The sequence below is a fragment of the Limanda limanda genome, chromosome 12, assembly GCF_963576545.1.
Source record: "Limanda limanda chromosome 12, fLimLim1.1, whole genome shotgun sequence".
Taxonomy (NCBI): Eukaryota; Metazoa; Chordata; class Actinopteri; order Pleuronectiformes; family Pleuronectidae; genus Limanda; species Limanda limanda.
This window is the reverse complement of record NC_083647.1, coordinates 28508413-28527690: the sequence shown is the minus strand read 5'-3', so window position 1 is coordinate 28527690 and position 19278 is coordinate 28508413. Positions and strand designations below refer to the sequence as shown.

General features: G+C 48.6%; 3 protein-coding genes across 3 annotated transcripts in view; 1 reads left to right on the top strand and 2 right to left on the bottom strand.

Moving 5' to 3' along the window:
* The window catches only part of traf3 (TNF receptor-associated factor 3), an 11110-nt gene extending 5735 nt beyond the window's left edge, over positions 1 to 5375 (bottom strand). The window contains exons 1-2 of the mRNA XM_061082390.1: positions 5147 to 5375; positions 1 to 74 (exon numbers count right to left, since the gene is read on the bottom strand). The exon at positions 1 to 74 is cut by the window's left edge and continues 89 nt beyond it. Coding sequence (XP_060938373.1) covers positions 1 to 71 — 71 coding nt within the window. The 5' untranslated portion in view covers positions 72 to 74; positions 5147 to 5375. The remainder of the gene's footprint in view (positions 75 to 5146) is intronic.
* A 619-nt stretch (positions 5376 to 5994) lies between these two features.
* rcor1 (REST corepressor 1) lies at positions 5995 to 14111 on the bottom strand. The gene is made up of 13 exons (XM_061082565.1): positions 13703 to 14111; positions 13555 to 13614; positions 12252 to 12332; positions 12119 to 12171; positions 11887 to 12048; positions 11637 to 11755; positions 11470 to 11542; positions 10355 to 10396; positions 7079 to 7225; positions 6920 to 6997; positions 6749 to 6806; positions 6387 to 6667; positions 5995 to 6272 (listed from the first exon to the last, which is right to left on the bottom strand). The coding sequence occupies exons 1-13, from the start codon at positions 13890 to 13892 to the stop codon at positions 6228 to 6230; spliced, it is 1389 nt and encodes a 462-aa protein (XP_060938548.1). The 5' UTR covers positions 13893 to 14111; the 3' UTR covers positions 5995 to 6227.
* Positions 14112 to 15609: 1498 nt separating this feature from the next.
* ankrd9 (ankyrin repeat domain 9) lies at positions 15610 to 17955 on the top strand. Its single transcript, XM_061083085.1, has one exon. It carries the CDS (start codon positions 15842 to 15844, stop codon positions 16673 to 16675), a length of 834 nt encoding a protein of 277 aa, XP_060939068.1. The 5' UTR covers positions 15610 to 15841; the 3' UTR covers positions 16676 to 17955.
* Positions 17956 to 19278: the final 1323 nt, after the last annotated feature.

Sequence of the window (19278 nt, the reverse complement as noted above, 5' to 3'; positions counted from 1 at the left end):
GCCACAGAGGGCGCCACCTGCTGGAGGGGAATCTGCACCTCCCTCCCGTCAGCACTCCTCCCTGCTGACATGACCTGAGGGACGAGGGGGGGGTTAGGGTCGACCTGCAGGTCAATTCAACACTGTTCTCATACATGACTGTTGTTAATTAGAGCCTGAGCACCGAAGGTTGAGAGATCAATTGATTTTGTAGATATTATTTTTATTTTTTTGCTATCTTAGTTGTTACCATTTGGAGGTGTCCTACTTTCAAACTCCTTGTGAAGAATCATTCAGATTGACTTCATATTTGTTCAGAATAATCTTGAGGTGTTCCTGATTTTGTCAATGACACCTCGCATGATCTCAACATGTTTTAATCCAATGAAAAGTTAAGTTGTTGTAATTCTCATATAGTCAAATCTTCCCTAAATTTTACATTATAAGAGTCCTGGCCCAAAAACGTAAATTTCAATAACTTTTCCTCGTTAGAAATATAAGACGTCTGGTTAGGATGTCGATACAACTATTACAGAACTCATTCCATTTTGACAAACCAACCCTAACCCTTCTGAGAATAACTAAACCAGCCACGTCAGGTTGGGCTGCTGCAGCTGTGCACAAGTCAGGAGAGAAAAGAGAAAATGAGACAGAAAATGTTGAATAAAAGTGGAGCAGCAGATGAATGGACACAGGCTGAAAAGACTCGGACATTGTTGAAAAGGTCAAAGGAATTCAGTGGTTCGGTTAAATTTTGGACATTTAAAGTCTGATAAGAAGCGGAGTGTCGAGCAGATTGGGCCAAAATATTTGTACCATGTGAAGCAGAACCCTGACAGGATATTGGTTTGGTTGGTCATATATCGAATCCCAAAAAGCTTGTCTCCATCTTTTCCGACCTCCTTAACCCCCCCCCCCCTTCTACCAAGCCACTTTGTCAACTACTTCACAAAAAAGAAAGATGACCTACGCTTATTTTCTACTCCACCTTCTGTAACTACATTTCCTTCAACTTCATCTCCTTCACTTTCCTCTTTCACCCCCGTCTCCCAATCGACTTCCTACCTTGGTAACCTCCGCCCCCCCGACCACCGGCCCCCTTGACCCCCTCTCATCCAGTCTATCGCTCCTGACCTTCTTCCTCTTCTCACCCATCTTATCAACACTTCCCTGTCCACTGGGTCCTCTCCTCTTCTCCTTCACTCCAACTCTCTCTGTCATTCACTCACAGGGCTTTTCACACCCAACTAATCCTCTCTTCTCCCCGATCAGAAACACAGGAAGCAGGAGTCTGTCTGTCTGTCTGTCTGTCTGTCTGTCTGTCTGTCTGTCTGTCTGTCTGTCTGTCTGTCTGTCTGTCTGTCTGTCTGTCTGTCTGTCTGTCTGTCTGTCTGTCTGTCTGTCTGTCTGTCTGTCTGTCTGTCTGTCTGTCTGTCTGTCTGTCTGTCTGTCTGTCTGTCTGTCTGTCTGTCTGTCTGTCTGTCTGTCTGTCTGTCTGTCTGTCTGTCTGTCTGTCTGTCTGTCTGTCTGTCTGTCTGTCTGTCTGTCTGTCTGTCTGTCTGTCTGTCTGTCTGTCTGTCTGTCTGTCTGTCTGTCTGTCTGTCTGTCTGTCTGTCTGTCTGTCTGTCTGTCTGTCTGTCTGTCTGTCTGTCTGTCTGTCTGTCTGTCTGTCTGTCTGTCTGTCTGTCTGTCTGTCTGTCTGTCTGTCTGTCTGTCTGTCTGTCTGTCTGTCTGTCTGTCTGTCTGTCTGTCTGTCTGTCTGTCTGTCTGTCTGTCTGTCTGTCTGTCTGTCTGTCTGTCTGTCTGTCTGTCTGTCTGTCTGTCTGTCTGTCTGTCTGTCTGTCTGTCTGTCTGTCTGTCTGTCTGTCTGTCTGTCTGTCTGTCTGTCTGTCTGTCTGTCTGTCTGTCTGTCTGTCTGTCTGTCTGTCTGTCTGTCTGTCTGTCTGTCTGTCTGTCTGTCTGTCTGTCTGTCTGTCTGTCTGTCTGTCTGTCGTCTCTCTGTCTGTCTGTCTGACGTCTCTCTGTCTGTCTGTCTCTCTGTCTGTCTGTCTGTCTGTCTGACGTCTCTCTGTCTGTCTGTCTGTCTGACGTCTCTCTGTCTGTCTCTCTGTCTGTCTGTCTCTCTGTCTGTCTGACGTCTGTCTGTCTGTCTGTCTGTCTGTCTGTCTGTCTGTCTGACTGACGTCTCTCTGTCTGTCTCTCTGTCTCTCTGTCTGTCTGTCTGTCTGACGTCTGTCTGTCTGTCTGTCTGTCTGTCTGTCTGTCTGTCTGTCTGTCTGTCTGTCTGTCTGTCTGTCTGTCTGACGTCTCTCTGTCTGTCTGTCTGACGTCTCTCTGTCTGTCTGTCTCTCTGTCTGTCTGTCTGTCTCTCTGTCTGTCTGTCTGTCTGTCTGTCTGTCTGTCTGTCTGTCTGTCTGTCTGACGTCTCTCTGTCTGTCTGTCTCTCTGTCTGTCTGTCTCTTTGTCTGTCTGACGTCTCTGTCTGTCTGTCTGTCTGTCTGTCTGTCTGTCTGTCTGTCTGTCTGTCTGTCTGTCTGTCTGTCTGTCTGTCTGTCTGTCTGTCTGTCTGTCTGTCTGTCTGTCTGTCTGTCTGTCTGTCTGACTGACGTCTCTCTGTCTGTCTCTCTGTCTGTCTGTCTGACGTCTCTCAGTGGACGTCTGCCCCTTGATGAGACTAATAGAGCAGTGAACCATGTGCACCTGATCCCGAAGCAGCAGCAGGTCGTCTCGGTTCGGACTAAAAACAAAATATCATGTAGTTTTGGTAATTTGTTCTCGACTTGGTCCCGAAGTCTCGGTTCTCGTCGACCACATCCACCATAAACTTGGTCGTAGAAGCCTCAAGATCTTCATGATCACTCATTTGCTGTAGTTTTCATATAAATGTCCAATCTTCCACAAATTCCACATGTCTGACAAGAGTCCTGAGGACGTGTTCATGCCAATAATCAGTTTTTGTCATGGCGACAGATATGACATGTCTTCATGATGTGAGTTTATATATTATTAAACGGTGTCCATGGCTGCATTGGGAATTGTAATGTTGTGTACCCCAAACAAATTCTATCCAACTATTTTCCACTAGATGGAGCCAGAGATCAAGATTATCAATCATAGCACAAACTGTGTTAATTAGAGCTCTACACTTTACAGATCACAGATCTATAATTCAACAGTGAAGAAAATGGTTGTATGGCACAACAATAGTTTGGATGTCTACACGAGTCTTGTTGTGTTACACAGTGAAAAAAATTCAAATCAGAATTTTCCTCCTGGCATTGAAATCCTGCTTCTTAATTTCTTTGTTAGAATGAATGTTTATTGCTTTCATTGAGCTCCAAAAAGAAAACGCAACCAAACTATGATTGTTCCTGATTCATACCATGGCAAACTGTATCTGCTCTGTCTTTCACTAAACTGCTGCAAGTTCTGAATGAATCTGAATATTTTTACTCTTCATCTTTACGTCATTCTCTCTCACTCACTTGTGCCAACACACAGAAATATTGTCCTCTGACATATCAAATACCCACACCCGGTTTAAACATAATTTTGTCGTAGTAAATACAAATGAGCTCCGTGTTTATTAGCGTGTAGAGCAGGGACATGAATTCCCAGATTTATCCGTACGGACACAGTGGGGTCGTTATTGATATTTTCTTCTGATTCCATTTCTCACTCTCAGGTTAACGTCAAACATCTGCCAAGATAGATTTCTACTTGTATTAGTTTTTCATGCTTGATTCATTAATCAATAAACAATTCATGGATCAATATCACACGAAGAAGATCAGTTGATCATCAAATCACCGATCTTTAGATTTTAATTCTCAGATGAAAAACTAACAAAGAGAATCTCTCTCTCTGTCCCTTTCTCTCTTCTTCTCTCTCTCTCTCTCTCTCTCTCTCTCTCTCTCTCTCTCTCTCTCTCTCTCTCTCTCTCTCTCTCTCTCTCTCTCTCTCTCTCTCTCTCTCTCTCTCTCTCTCTCTCTCTCTCTCTCTCCTTCTCTGTCTCTCTCTGTCCCTCTCTCTTCCTCTATCTGTCTCGCTGTCCCTCTTCCTCTCTCTCTCTCTGTCCCTCTCTCTTCCTCTGTCTCTCTCTGTCTTCCTCTGTCTCTATCTCTCTCTCTATGCCTCTCTATCCCTCTCTCTCTGTCCCCCTCTCTCTTCCTGTGTCTCCCTTTCTATGTCTCTCTCTGTCCCTCTCTCTTCCTCTGTCTCTGTCTCTCTCTCTATGCCTCTCTATCCCTCTCTCTCTTCCTCTGTCTCTCTCCGTCTTCCTCTGTCTATCTCTCTCTCTGTCCCTCTATATCCCTCTCTCTCACTCTCTTCCTCTGTCTCTCTCTCTCTCTCTCCCTTTCTATGTCTCTATCTGTCCCTCTCTCTCTTCCTCTGTCTCTATCTTTCTCTCTCTCTTCCTCTGTCTCTATCTTTCTCTCTCTCTCTCTGTCTCTCGCTCTGTCCTTTTCTCTCTTCTTCTCTCTCTTTCTCTGTCTCTCTCTCTCTCTCTGTCTCTCTTTCTCCCTTTCTATGTCTTTCTCTGTCCCTCTCTCTTCCTCTGTCTCTATATGTCCCTCTCTCTCTTCCTCTGTCTCTCTCTGTTTCTCTTCCTCCCTCTCTGTCTCTCTCTTCCTCCCTTTCTATGTCTCTATCTGTCCCTCTCTCTCTTCCTCTGTCTCTCTGTATGTCTCTCTCTCTTCCTCCCTCTCTGTCTCTTTATCTGTGTCTGTCTCTGTCTCTTCCTCCCTCTCTGTCTCTCTCTTTCTCCCTTTCTATGTCTCTCTCTCTTCCTCCGTCTCTCTCTGTCCCTCTCTCTTCCTCTGTCTCTATGTCCCTCTCTCTCTTCCTCTGTCTCTCTCTGTTTCTCTTCCTCCCTCTCTGTCTCTCTCTTTCTCCCTCTCTATGTCTCTCTCTCTTCCTCCCTCTCTGTCTCTTTATCTGTGTCTGTCTGTCCCTCTCTCTTCCTCCCTCTCTGTCCCTCTCTGTCTCTGTGCTGATGTAAACACTGACTAATGCTAACTGTTAGCTTCTTTAGCTTCGTGTTTCGGAGCCTGGGTTTCGGAGCCGTTCACACACGAACCTGTTCTACAGATGTTCTACAGATGTTCTACAGAGGTTCTGCTGATGTTCTACAGCGGTTCTGCTGATGTTCTGCTGAGGGACTCACATGAACCTCGGCTCAGCAGCTCCTCGGCTCGGTGGACTCTCTCCAGGATTCAAACCTTCGACCCTTCGCTGCCGCTGCCGCGGAGCCTCCGGGCCTCGCGTGGGCTCCACATGGTTTAGGTTCGAGGTTCGAGTCCAGTTCAGATCTATGCGTGCGATCCGGTTCAGATCCAGCGGGAGGACTGGTCCGATCACACTGGAAACCCCCTCCGCAGCTTCCGCCCAGGAAATCCCCCAGCTGCCCGGAACCAGACCACCGGGGGGCGCTGTTTGCTGAGGGAGCAGGTGGAGGGAGCGACATCCTCTGTCCCTCAACAGTCAATGTACAAAGAATCTTTATTAACAGGAAAAGACCCTTCACATTTCGAGTGTTTTACAGCTTATTACATAATCCTATCTTTATATTTGTTCTATCAATATTTGCACAAACACACCACAGATGTTTGAGCCCAATGCACCGATTCTAATTCTGAGAAACATAGAAACCTGGTTAGAACCAGTTTGTTGGATCATGTTTAAAGTATGTATACATGTCTGATGGAGATGGAGCAGACACATGAACTGAGGATTTACTGTCAGTGACGGTAGAAGATGGGAGGAGACATTAAGAAGTCTTGTTGTGATCATAGTCCACCATCAGGATCCAGAAAATCAGACCACCAGGGGGCGCTGTTTGTCACTGGCTACAGGTAAAAAATATTTCTTGAAACTTTATTGTGAAAGGCGCTGGTAAATATTCGCACAGAAACTGAACAGTGTTGTAATCCAGTGAATGAAAGTAACTGAATACATTGACTTGAGTATTGTTTTTGTCGTTAATCTGCATCACATGAAGAGAAGTCAAACGTGTTTATTGATCAACTTTGGTTTTATTGTTTCCTCTAAAATAAAAATTCTAAAATCATAAAACAGGAGGACGATACCTGAGTGACATCATCCAACATGGCTGCACACACACGCACACGCACACACAGATTGGTCCAGAGAAAGCATTAATATCAGGTGACAGTTCAAACCTGATCAATAACATGTCAACAAACTAAAATGATGACATCATGAAAGAGGGGTTGGGTCAGAGGGTCTCAGGACGCCAGGGGCTTGTGGGGGTCGACTGGAAAGGACGAGTCCTGCAGGACAGAAGGGAGACACATTGAAGACACTTTAGAGACACAGAGACAAAAGAGAGGGAGAGACAGAGAGGATTGTGGGATTTGTAGTTTCCATAAAAAGCTGCTCTTCACCTCCTTTGTATCCTTGGCAGTAACCTCCTTCTCCTCAGTTGGACACACCTCCATTTTCTCCTCCTCTCCTCCGCCGTCTCCTCCATCTCCCTCTTCTCCTCCGTCTCCTCCTTCTTCTCTGTCTTCCCCCTCCACGCCATGTTCTGCCTCCCACTCCTGAAGAACCTCGTCCAGGTTAAACCTCCGTCTGTAGTTCACCAGGAAGTTCTTCACCTGAACCACCGACTTGTTACCGATCACATCTGAGATAGCCTGGAAGTCTCTTCCGTACTTCCTGATGGCTGCATGGGATTGGACGAGAGATGGTGTCACTGACCAATCACTGAGCTTTGAATGTGGGACTCAGGTGGTCCAGGTGTTACCTTGTACAGCGAGCAGCTGCTCCTCCGTCGTCCAACGACTGTTCAGCTTCTGATTCACCTGCAACAAAAGCACACAGAACAGGAAGCACGTCCATAACCTTTGACCTCCCAAGTTCATGATCTGATTGTCCGGTCGCACATCGACAGGAAGCAGCATGTTGCTATGGTTACCTCAGGTTGTCTGAACTCGTCCACTCCTGAACTGATTTTGTCCTTTAGAGCACTGTTGGTCTGTTTGACGGTCTGAATCTGAAACCCAAAGAGACAGACAGATGAGGAGAAAGTGTGACAGGTGAGAAGAGAGCGAGGACAGGAGCTAGATAGACAGACCTGTCTCTTGATGGACACCAGCTGACCGTCCAGGTGTCTGATGAGTCCCTGAGGAGACGAAGACGACAGAGAGACAACGTCCTGTTGGTTCAGAAACATTCCTCTAGGGGGACGCTTCTTCATCCGCTGAGAGGCCTTCACACCTGACTGAGAGACAGACGGGTCACCGTCACCTGACTGAGAGACAGACAGGTCACCTTCACCTGACTGAGAGACAGACGGGTCACCGTCACCTGACTGAGAGACAGACGGGTCACCGTCACCTGACTGAGAGACAGACGGGTCACCGTCACCTGACTGAGAGACAGACAGGTCACCTTCACCTGACTGAGAGACAGACGGGTCACCGTCACCTGACTGAGAGACAGACAGGTCACCTTCACCTGACTGAGAGACAGACGGGTCACCGTCACCTGACTGAGAGACAGACAGGTCACCTTCACCTGACTGAGAGACAGACAGGTCACCTTCACCTGACTGAGAGACAGACAGGTCACCTTCACCTGACTGAGAGACAGACGGGTCACCGTCACCTGACTGAGAGACAGACAGGTCACCTTCACCTGACTGAGAGACAGACAGGTCACCTTCACCTGACTGAGAGACAGACGGGTCACCGTCACCTGACTGAGAGACAGACGGGTCACCGTCACCTGACTGAGAGACAGACGGGTCACCTTCACCTGACTGAGAGACAGACAGGTCGCCTTCACCTGACTGAGAGACAGACGGGTCACCGTCACCTGACTGAGAGACAGACGGGTCACCTGACTGAGAGACAGACAGGTCACCTTCACCTGACTGAGAGACAGACGGGTCACCTGACTGAGAGACAGACAGGTCACCTTCACCTGACTGAGAGACAGACGGGTCACCGTCACCTGACTGAGAGACAGACGGGTCACCGTCACCTGACTGAGAGACAGACGGGTCACCGTCACCTGACTGAGAGACAGACGGGTCACCGTCACCTGACTGAGAGACAGACGGGTCACCGTCACCTGACTGAGAGACAGACAGGTCACCTTCACCTGACTGAGAGACAGACGGGTCACCGTCACCTGACTGAGAGACAGACGGGTCACCGTCACCTGACTGAGAGACAGACAGGTCACCTTCACCTGACTGAGAGACAGACGGGTCACCTTCACCTGACTGAGAGACAGACGGGTCACCGTCACCTGACTGAGAGACAGACGGGTCACCGTCACCTGACTGAGAGACAGACGGGTCACCTTCACCTGACTGAGAGACAGACGGGTCACCTTCACCTGACTGAGAGACAGACGGGTCACCGTCACCTGACTGAGAGACAGACGGGTTACCTGACTGAGAGACAGACGGGTCACCGTCACCTGACTGAGAGACAGACGGGCCACCTGACTGAGAGACAGACAGGTCACCGTCACCTGACTGAGAGACAGACGGGTCACCGTCACCTGACTGAGAGACAGACAGGTCACCTTCACCTGACTGAGAGACAGACAGGTCGCCTTCACCTGACTGAGAGACAGACAGGTCACCTTCACCTGACTGAGACAGACGGGTCACCTGACTGAGAGACAGACGGGTCACCTGCTTGAGAGACAGACGGGTCACCGTCACCTGACAGAGACAGACGGGTCACCGTCACCTGACTGAGAGACAGACAGGTCACCTTCACCTGACTGAGAGACAGACTGGTCACCGTCACCTGACTGAGAGACAGACAGGTCACCTTCACCTGACTGAGAGACAGACAGGTCACCTTCACCTGACTGAGAGACAGACAGGTCACCGTCACCTGACTGAGAGACAGACGGGTCTCCGTCACCTGACTGAGAGACAGACAGGTCACCTTCACCTGACTGAGAGACAGACAGGTCACCTTCACCTGACTGAGACAGACGGGTCACCTGACAGAGACAGACGGGTCACCTGCTTGAGAGACAGACAGGTCACCGTCACCTGACAGAGACAGACGGGTCACCGTCACCTGACTGAGAGACAGACAGGTCACCTGACTGAGAGACAGACGGGTCACCGTCACCTGACTGAGAGACAGACAGTTCACCTGACTAAGAGACAGATGGGTCACCTGCTTGAGAGACAGACGGGTCACCGTCACCTGACTGAGAGACAGACGGGTCACCTGACTGAGAGACAGACAGGTCACCTGACTGAGAGACAGACAGTTCACCGTCACCTGACTGAGAGACAGACGGGTCACCTGACTGAGAGACAGACGGGTCACCTGACTGAGAGACAGACGGGTCACCTGACTGAGAGACAGACGGGTCACCGTCACCTGACTGAGAGACAGACGGGTCTCCGTCACCTGACTGAGAGACAGACAGGTCACCTTCACCTGACTGAGAGACAGACGGGTCTCCGTCACCTGACTGAGAGACAGACAGGTCACCTGACTGAGAGACAGACAGGTGACCTTCACCTGACTGAGAGACAGACGGGTCTCTGTCACCTGACTGAGAGACAGACAGGTCACTGTCACCTGACTGAGAGACAGACGGGTCACCTTCACCTGACTGAGAGACAGACAGGTCACCGTCACCTGTTTGAGAGACAGACGGGTCACCGTCACCTGACTGAGAGACAGACGGGTCACCTGACTGAGAGACAGACAGGTCACCTGACTGAGAGACAGACAGTTCACCGTCACCTGACTGAGAGACAGACGGGTCACCTGACTGAGAGACAGACGGGTCACCTGACTGAGAGACAGACGGGTCACCTGACAGAGACAGACGGGTCACCGTCACCTGACTGAGAGACAGACGGGTCACCGTCACCTGACTGAGAGACAGACGGGTCTCCGTCACCTGACTGAGAGACAGACAGGTCACCTTCACCTGACTGAGAGACAGACGGGTCTCCGTCACCTGACTGAGAGACAGACAGGTCACCTGACTGAGAGACAGACAGGTCACCTTCACCTGACTGAGAGACAGACGGGTCTCCGTCACCTGACTGAGAGACAGACAGGTCACCTGACTGAGAGACAGACAGGTCACCTGACTGAGAGACAGACGGGTCACCTGACTGAGAGACAGACAGGTCACCGTCACCTGACTGAGAGACAGACGGGTCACCTGACTGAGAGACAGACGGGTCACCTGACTGAGAGACAGACAGGTCACCTGACTGAGAGACAGACAGGTCACCGTCACCTGACTGAGAGACAGACAGGTCACCTGACTGAGAGACAGACGGGTCACCTGACTGAGAGACAGACAGGTCACCTGACTGAGAGACAGGGGAGGTGAGACAGGTAAGTACCTTCAGTCCGGCAGATGTTTTGACCTCTGATCCACAACTGACCTGAAATCAGTTACATAGTAAACAGTCAGTAAACAGCAAGTCAATAATCAGTTAGTAAACAACAACTATTCAATAAACAACAACCAGTCAGTAAACAGCCAGTATATAGGAGTAAGTGAATAAACAAAAAACAGTAAGTAAACAGTTAGTAAACAGTCAGTAAACAGTTAGTAAACAGTCAGTAAACAGTTAGAAAACAGTTAGTAAACAGTCAGTAAACAGTCAGTAAACAGTCAGTAAACAGTTAGTAAACAGTCAGTAAACAGTTAGTAAACAGTCAGTAAACAGTTAGTAAACAGTCAGTAAACAGTTAGTAAACAGTAAACATTCCGTTAACAGTTAGTAAACAGTAAACAGTCAGTAAACAGTAAACGTTCAGTTAACAGTTAGTAAACAGTTAGTAAACAGTTAGTAAACAGTTAGTAAACAGTTAGTAAACAGTCAGTAAACAGTCAGTGAACAGTAAACGTTCAGTTAACAGTAAACAATTAGTAAACGTTCAGTTAACATTTAGTAAACAGTAAACAGTCAGTTAACAGTTAGTAAACAGTCAGTAAACAGTTAGTAAACCGTTAGTAAACCGTTAGTAAACAGTCAGTAAACAGTCAGTAAACAGTCAGTAAACAGTTAGTAAACAGTAAACAGTCAGTAAACAGTAAACAGTCAGTAAACAGTTAGTAAACAGTTAGTAAACAGTTAGTAAACAGTTAGTAAACAGTCAGTAAACAGTTAGTAAACCGTTAGTAAACCGTTAGTAAACAGTAAACAGTCAGTAAACAGTTCGTAAACAGTAAACAGTCAGTAAACAGTTAGTAAACAGTTAGTAAACAGTTAGTAAACAGTCAGTAAACAGTCAGTAAACAGTTAGTAAACAGTAAACAGTTAGTAAACCGTTAGTAAACAGTTAGTAAACAGTTAGTAAACAGTTAGTAAACAGTAAACAGTCAGTAAACAGTAAACCGTTAGTAAACAGTAAACAGTCAGTAAACAGTTAGTAAACCGTTAGTAAATAGTAAACAGTCAGTAAACAGTTAGTAAACAGTAAACAGTCAGTAAACAGTAAACAGTCTCACCTCCCTCTTGTCGTCTTTATTCTGCTCGACCTCAGAGTCACTCAGATTGTTCCTGTGAGCTTCTTCATCATCACTGAAACAGGTCAGAGTTTAATCCACCAATCCCAGCACAGGATGCAGGTTTCAGATCTGTGTTCTGTGCTGTGATTGGTGCAGCTGCCACTCACCTGTTGTCTCTCTCTCTTTTGTGTTTCCGGGTCTGTCGATCCATCAGACTGGTTTTACTGCGACTTTTCTTCCACGAGTAATAAAACCGAACCAGACTGGCCATGGACTTGTCCGGGAGCTTCACACGGAGACGGAAAATCAACCGTGGTTGTAAACGAGTTTAAAGACGCCACTGGGCACAGTATCTGAACAGGTTTATATTCTATATAAAATAAATATGTAATGTAACTGCTCTAACTGTTGACGTACCATCTGCTGGATGCGGTGGAAGCTCTTTCCATGGAAACTGAAGGCCTGTTCAAAAAGGACTCTGTCCTCCACCGTCCACTCGTCAGGAAACGGGGTGAAGTTCGGCAAATCAGCCAGAGATTTCTCCACGTTGTGTTTGTGCCAGAAGAGCATCCCCAGCGCCTGAAAGCAAGTTCCACTGTTCTGACTGCAGGTTGGATCACATCAACAGAGTCAAAGGGGGAAACTTTACCTGCTCCATGTTGTAGCCGTGTTTCTCTTTGGCGATGGCGATGTATTCGTCCACTGCATTAAAAGACATCCACAGGTTAGCATCTACATTTGGGGTTTTATTTTTAACTGTTTATTCGAGAGTAGTTTCTTACACTGAGACTGGTTCAGACAGCTGCTCGGGATCCAGACCAGCATCCCAGGGTTCTCTCTGAGCTGAGCCGCCTGAGCCACGTCTGAGACACACAGACACACAGACACACACACACACACACACACACACACACACACACAGACACACACACACACAGACACACACACACACACACACAGACACACACACACACACACGTTAGAAGTAGCAGCATCATATGACCTTCATCCTCTTCATCTGGGGCCATTTGTGTCTGAAGCATCGTTTATCAGAGACAATTAGTGTTTTTGTTTGTCAGTTTCAGTTTGAATGGTGATGAATCTGGTTCTGAATTAACAATCTGACTCAGAATCAGCAAAACAATCATACATATCTATTTTAAACAGACCTGACATGGTCCACACCCATCACGATCAGATAAGTGGAACCGGGATCAGAGAACCAGGATCAGAGGATTAGAACCAAGATCAGACAAGTTAAACCAGGCTCAGAGAAGTGGAAACAGGATCAGATAAGTTGAACCAGGATCAGATAAGTGGAACCAGGATCAGATAAGTTGAACCAGGATCAGATAAGTGGAACCAGGATCAGATAAGTGGAACCAGGATCAGATAAGTGGAACCAGGATCAGATAAGTTGAACCAGGATCAGAGAAGTGGAACCAGGATCAGATAAGTTGAACCAGGATCAGATAAGTGGAACCAGGATCAGATAAGTTGAACCAGGATCAGAGATGTGGAACCAGGATCAGATAAGTTGAACCAGGATCAGAGAAGTCACACCAGAATCAGGGAACCAGGATTAGATTCGTGGAACCAGGATCAGATAAGTGGAACCAGGATCAGATAAGTTGAACCAGGATCAGAGATGTGGAACCAGGATCAGATAAGTTGAACCAGGATCAGAGAAGTCACACCAGAATCAGGGAACCAGGATTAGATTCGTGGAACCAGGATCAGATAAGTTGAACCAGGATCAGATAAGTGGAACCAGGATCAGAAAAGTGGAACCAGGATCAGGGAACCAGGATCAGATAAGTGGAACCAGGATCAGATAAGTTGAACCAGGATCAGATAAGTGGAACCAGGATCAGATAAGTGGAACCAGGATCAGAGATGTGGAACCAGGATCAGATAAGTTGAACCAGGATCAGATAAGTGGAACCAGGATCAGATAAGTAGAACCAGGATCAGGGAACCAGGATCAGATAAGTGGAACCAGGATCAGGGAACCAGGATCAGATGCCGCTTAGAGCTCACGGTGTTCGAGGCTACCACCACCGAGCCTCGCCTGTGGTCTCTTACCAGTATCAAACTCTGGAACCACGGCCTGGTACTGCGGTCCGACCCGCATCCCTCCTCCACCTGCACACACGGTACACAACAGTACTTAGAAGTAGTGCTCGAAGTACACGCAGTACACAGCAGCAGCACCGTGACCGAGGCTACCCACCATGCTCCTCGTCGCTACTGGATCCTGAACTTCCTTCTTCCCAACAGCTGTTAGTGCTGGTTCCATTCCCGGACAGACTCTTCCCGCCGTGGGTCACTGCTGCTCCGGGGCCGCTGCTGCCGCCGCCCGCCGGGGCTCTGCCTCTCCTCTTCCCCGGAGCCTCCGGGTTTCTCTCCAGCATCGCCGGCATGAGCTGCACGGAGGCGGCTAACGTCAGTAGCTGAATCAAGCTAACCAGTTAGCGTGTTAGCTTAGCTGCTCAGCTGACTGAACGGATCCGGCTAACGAGCCCCAGAGCTCTAGGTCCGGACAGCGGAGTGGTCCGTGTGAAACACAGACTCGGAGGCAGGAACGTTCCGTGTTATGAAGCTAACAGAAGCTAAAGCTAAACGTTCAGTCCGAAGCACAGATATGGTCCGAAGCGTCACACTGAGCCACAACACTTCCGGGTCCAGGAGAGACCAGGACCCAGACCTGAACTCAGACCAGGACCCAGACTAGAGTCACCGACACTAAACAGAGTGTGTGTGAAATGAAAACACATGAATCTGAATTAATTGATTATTAGTTCTGTTCTGGTAAAAAAAAGTAAAGTGCTACATGTAAGTGCAACAACTAATGAACTCCTGAAACTTGAAACTTAGTTTATTATTTTCTTTAATATGATCACCAGAGTTGACTGGTTATTAGACATGGTCTTCTTATCCGAGGTGTGTTCTGAAGACATGTGTCCTCAGCCTGGAGGACGAGGTGTGGACTTCCTGTCCGGATGTTCTTTAGGAGCCAGGACAACAAACAGTCGATGATGTTGAGTGACAGCTGTCCCTCTCAGTGATGGGAGCAGCTGATTGGCTGATGCAGAGCAGAGTGGGCGGGGCTCTAACGTTTGGCCATGTCCCGGATGTGGACTGGACCCGATCCGGTCACAGCACGGTACCAAGTTCTAGACTCTTCAAATGGATGAGGGCAGCTACTGGTAACCAGTGCAGGGAGTGGACTCAGGTTAAAGACCAGAACCTGGAGCAGAACCTGGAGCAGAACCTGGAGCAGAACCTAGAACCTGGACCAGAACTTGGACCAGAACCTGGACCAGAGCCTGCACCAGGCTCTGGAGCAGAACCTGGAGCAGAACGTGGAACAGAACCTACCAGCAGGACCAGAACCTACCAGCAGGACCAGAACCTGAACCAGAACCTGGACCAGAACCTGGAGCAGAACCTAGAACCTGGACCAGAACTTGGACCAGAACCTGGACCAGAACCTGGACCAGGCTCTGGAGCAGAACCTGGAGCAGAACCTGGAACAGAACCTACAACCAGGACCAGAACCTGAACCAGAACCTGCGCCGCCCTCTGAGTGAGAAGGGGGCGTGTTCTCCTGATGTTGTGTATCTACAGGAACGTGTTGTTGCAGTTATGTTGGCAGAGGTGGGGGGGGGGGGTAGTCAAAGGTAAAAGGCAGGTCAGGGGTGGGAGGAGCTTGTCCTTGAGAAGACACAGACACACACATCCGGAGACACACAGAGACACACATGTTGGACTCTGAACACATGATTAATAATCGATATTCTAATGTTTCTGTTTATAGAAACTGTCTCATGTTCACTATGTGAACTATGTCAGACACTCGCTCCGCCCACACGCCGCCCCGCCCCCTCCCTCCAAATAAACATCCACACATGGAGCTGAATCTGGGGGGGGGGGGGGGGTATAAACAGACTGACCCAGGTCTCGTATCAGTCTGTTTCTGTTTTGGACTCTAACCCTGAGTTTCTGACTCTGATCCAGGACCTATTGCTTGGACCCTGATCCAGGACCTGGTGTTCGGACCCTGATCCAGGACTTGGTGTTCGGACCCTGATCCAGGACCTATTGCTTGGACCCTGATCCAGGACCTATTGCTTGGACCCTGTTCCAGGACCTGGTGTTCGGACCCTGATCCAGGACCTGGTGTTCGGACCCTGATCCAGGACCTGGTGTTCGGACCCTGATCCAGGACCTATTGCTTAGACCCTGATCCAGGACCTGGTGTTCGGACCCTGATCCAGGACCTGGTGTTCGGACCCTGATCCAGGACCTGGTGCTTGGACCCTGATCCGGGACCTGGTGTTCGGACCCTGATCCAGGACCAGGTCTCAGGATGCCCTGGCTTCTGTCCCCTCAGGACCTGGTGTCTCCGTCCGAGCGGCAGTGCGAGCGCAGCGCGTTCTCCTTCTACCGCGCGGTGCGCGAGCGGCAGCCGGTGTGGCGCCTGGAGGACACGCGCAGCATGCACGTGTTCAGCTGGGAGGACGGACGCGCACGCGCCTTCCTGCCGTCGGAGGCGCTGTTGTACGCGCTCGTGCACGACCACCGGGACTACGCACGTCACCTGCTCGACAGGTTCACGCTGAGCGCGCTCCGAGCGCCGCGCTGCAGCTTCTGCTGCCGCCGCTGCAGCGGCACGCCGCACCTGAGCGTGGCGGTGCGGTGCGACCGCGCGTCGATCCTCAGCGCGATGCTGGAGACGCTGAAGCGGTGCGGCACGCAGGCGGAGCGGCGCGAGCTGCTGGACGGAAGCAGCAGCTGCGATCACGTGACGGACGCGGGGAAGAGCGCGGTGACGCTCGCGGTGGAGCTGTCACGCGCGGAGTGTCTGCTGCTGCTGCTCGTGCACGGCGCGCGGCCCCGCGGCCTGGACGTCGCGCTGCAGGTGCTGGTGTCCTGCGACGCGACGCGCGGCGACGCGCAGCGAAGCGACGCGCAGCGCTGCCTCGATCTGCTGCTGCTGTTCCGACCGGACGCGGCGCCGCCGCGCTGCCTGCAGGAAGAGCCGCAGCGCTGGCAAAGCCTTCTGGGAAATGAAGTGTTCGGATGGCTGCGCGGGCTGGCTCCGCCCCCCCTCCTGCTGCAGGCTCTGCGGTGCTTGGCCCGGTTCGGCCCGGATCAGATCAGCACGCTGCCCCCCCTCCTCCAGCCCCACAGCTGGCGGTGACGTCGTCTGTCACCATGGAGATTGTGAACACCTCAGGACAGCTTGTTGATGACGTAAATACTGATTCATAAAATCTCACATTTCCATCACTTCCAATGTGATGATATCACACGTTGTAGGAATACGTCGAGCCAATCAGTGGATGTGTCTGTAGCTACAGGTCCTGACATCAGATTGGAAGAGATCATTGATCTTTGAGAAATGATTATTACTGATAAATGATCAAATGTAATCACATGTGATTTGTCTCATATTCCCAGTTTGTCTCAAAGATGTTCTCAACTCAACTTCCTGTACTCAACTCAACAGGAGTCAAACAGAAACTTAGTGATCAGTGAGTAAAGCTCAGTCCCATGTGAGGATCCTCTCCCAGGACACACACAGGTGCTGATGGAACTGAACACATCAACACAACAACACAACAACAGGATTCACTACACGACAAGAAGCAGTTTGTAACTTCATGTTTAAATTGTTTATACATCATGTGTGATGGAGATGAAGGAGCAGATTACCTGAGGAGTTCGAGGAGACATGTTGTGTATCCAGAAGTCTGGTTGTGATCATATTCCTCCACAATCAGATGCCACCGTGATCATTGATAAATGAGGATTGGTTATGGATCGATCTCTGGAACATAAACCACTCAAACTAAACTTGGCAGAAGCTGACCTGAGTCGGCCATGACAGATGACACTTGTTATATCCCAGTTGTTTTTTCCCAAACGGACACTGATTGGTTGTTGTTATTATGATGTCACCAGTACGAAGTGTCCAATTAATGTTACGAGGTTTTAACCTGATGCTAGATTTTATTTGATCCCAAAGTTTCCTCAGATCAGTTTTATTGATGAACTGTTTGTGATCAATAATAATCAGTTTCAACCTCAGAGAAACATGTAACACCACTTATGGATCATAGTGATCACGACGGTACCATGTGATCTGTTTCTCTGAATCGTTAACACCTGGTGTACCTGCAGGCCTCATGACATCACATCCAGTTGGGAGCCAATCAGTGACTGGTTTGAAAAGGACACTGACCACGAGGCTTCTGGTTCAACGCTGAAAAAAGTTGGACTCCGCAAAAGAAGCATTTGTTAGAAGTTTGTCTGTGGCTGTGGGAGGAGCTACCACAGGAAATGACCCCCCATTTTAAGAAAACAAAGCTGCCTTGTCTGCGAAAAGTTAGAAAAACTGTTGACTTCTGTCAAATATGATTCAGGGGAAACTTAGTAACCGTCTTCTTCTTCTACTGTTTGTGTTTCACTGTAAAATCATTTACGTTATTTATTAAAAGTACATTTGAAAAGATTAAAATGATTCCATGTTTTCTGAACATTGTACAAACTTTAAAGGAATAACGTTGTCTGACTTCTCATTGTTTTCTCTGCTGATGGATCAAAGCCTTATTGTAACTGATCAATAACAGATATACGACTCAAATAGCTTGAACATGTTTTATAAGGTCATCAATGACATCAACAGGTGACTTCACACTGAGTTCTTATAGGTCAGCAGCAGAACCTCCAGCCAATCAGCTGATGGCAGGATGACACCTGCTCAGGGGGAGGAGGAGCAGTCTGAGTGTTTTAGGTTTTCACTGTAAATCCAGATCAGAGCTCAGACCTGAATCTCACTGGAGGTTCCCCAGATTCCACTACAGTCCACCAGTCAATCATCGTCCAGAAGAGTCCAGGTTTTCTGGTGAATCTTTTACTCTTTGACCCCATTTTTTCAACAACAAAGAAATGTTCACACAATTTCCATAAATCATTCCGAATGGGCGGGACATCTGGTTGTTACCATGGTAACTGAGACAGCCAGCAAATAACTGAGGTGACATCGCCCTCGGATGAAAACCAGCAACTTCTACCTGAAAGAAATGTAAGACTTGAACATGTATCTAAAGGGACTTTCACACCTGGTTTGGTTCAGAGCTTCAGATTCTTCAGTTCAGTCTGAAGCTCTGAACATCAGGTGTGAACGGTTCCTCAGAGCAGAAGAGGAGTTCTGGGTCTGGATCAAACTGAACCTGGTTCTGTTGGTTTGCAGTGAAAACACTTTGTCTGAGAGTTTGGACCAATCACAGGAAGTAGAGACAGAATTAAACAATAGAAGAAGAAAAGGAAGCAGCTGCAGTCTTCACCTCCAACGATATGTTAGAACCTAGAGGACGTTCATTTGGTGCATTTGATCTTCTGTATAGTACTATTCTACAGTTCAGTACTATACAGTACTACTCTACTCTACTCTATAGTACAGTACTGTACAGTAGTACTGTGGAGTACTGCGTCTGAAGGTGCTGATGCTGCCACTGATACCATAATGATGTTACCATGGCAACCAATTGGAGGGCTTCATTAATTTCCTCCTGACAACACGCCCACGCCAGACGCTGTCTACAAACCAATCACAGTCAAGTATAGGTAGACTCCGCCCACGTAGGTGTTGACGACAGGACTTGTGTAGGTCAGACAAAATTCTTTAGTCCCTTAATAACAATGTGAAACTAAAACTAACAGATCTTGAAACTTCAGGCTCAGCAGGCTCCCTGCTATAAAAAGAAAAAAACTTAAATGTCTCACACACAAACACATTAA

Excerpts from the sequence above, each read along its gene's own strand:
- ankrd9 (XM_061083085.1), top strand. The coding sequence starts at position 15,842 with ATGCCCTGGCTTCTGTCCCCTCAGGACCTGGTGTCTCCGTCCGAGCGG.
- rcor1 (XM_061082565.1), bottom strand. The coding sequence starts at position 13,892 with ATGCCGGCGATGCTGGAGAGAAACCCGGAGGCTCCGGGGAAGAGGAGA. Across the intron at positions 12,049-12,118 it reads ACGGCTACAACATGGAGCAG|GCGCTGGGGATGCTCTTCTG; the intron begins GTAAAGTTTCCC and ends ACTTGCTTTCAG. Across the intron at positions 6,807-6,919 it reads ACGAGTTCAGACAACCTGAG|GTGAATCAGAAGCTGAACAG; the intron begins GTAACCATAGCA and ends CTTTTGTTGCAG.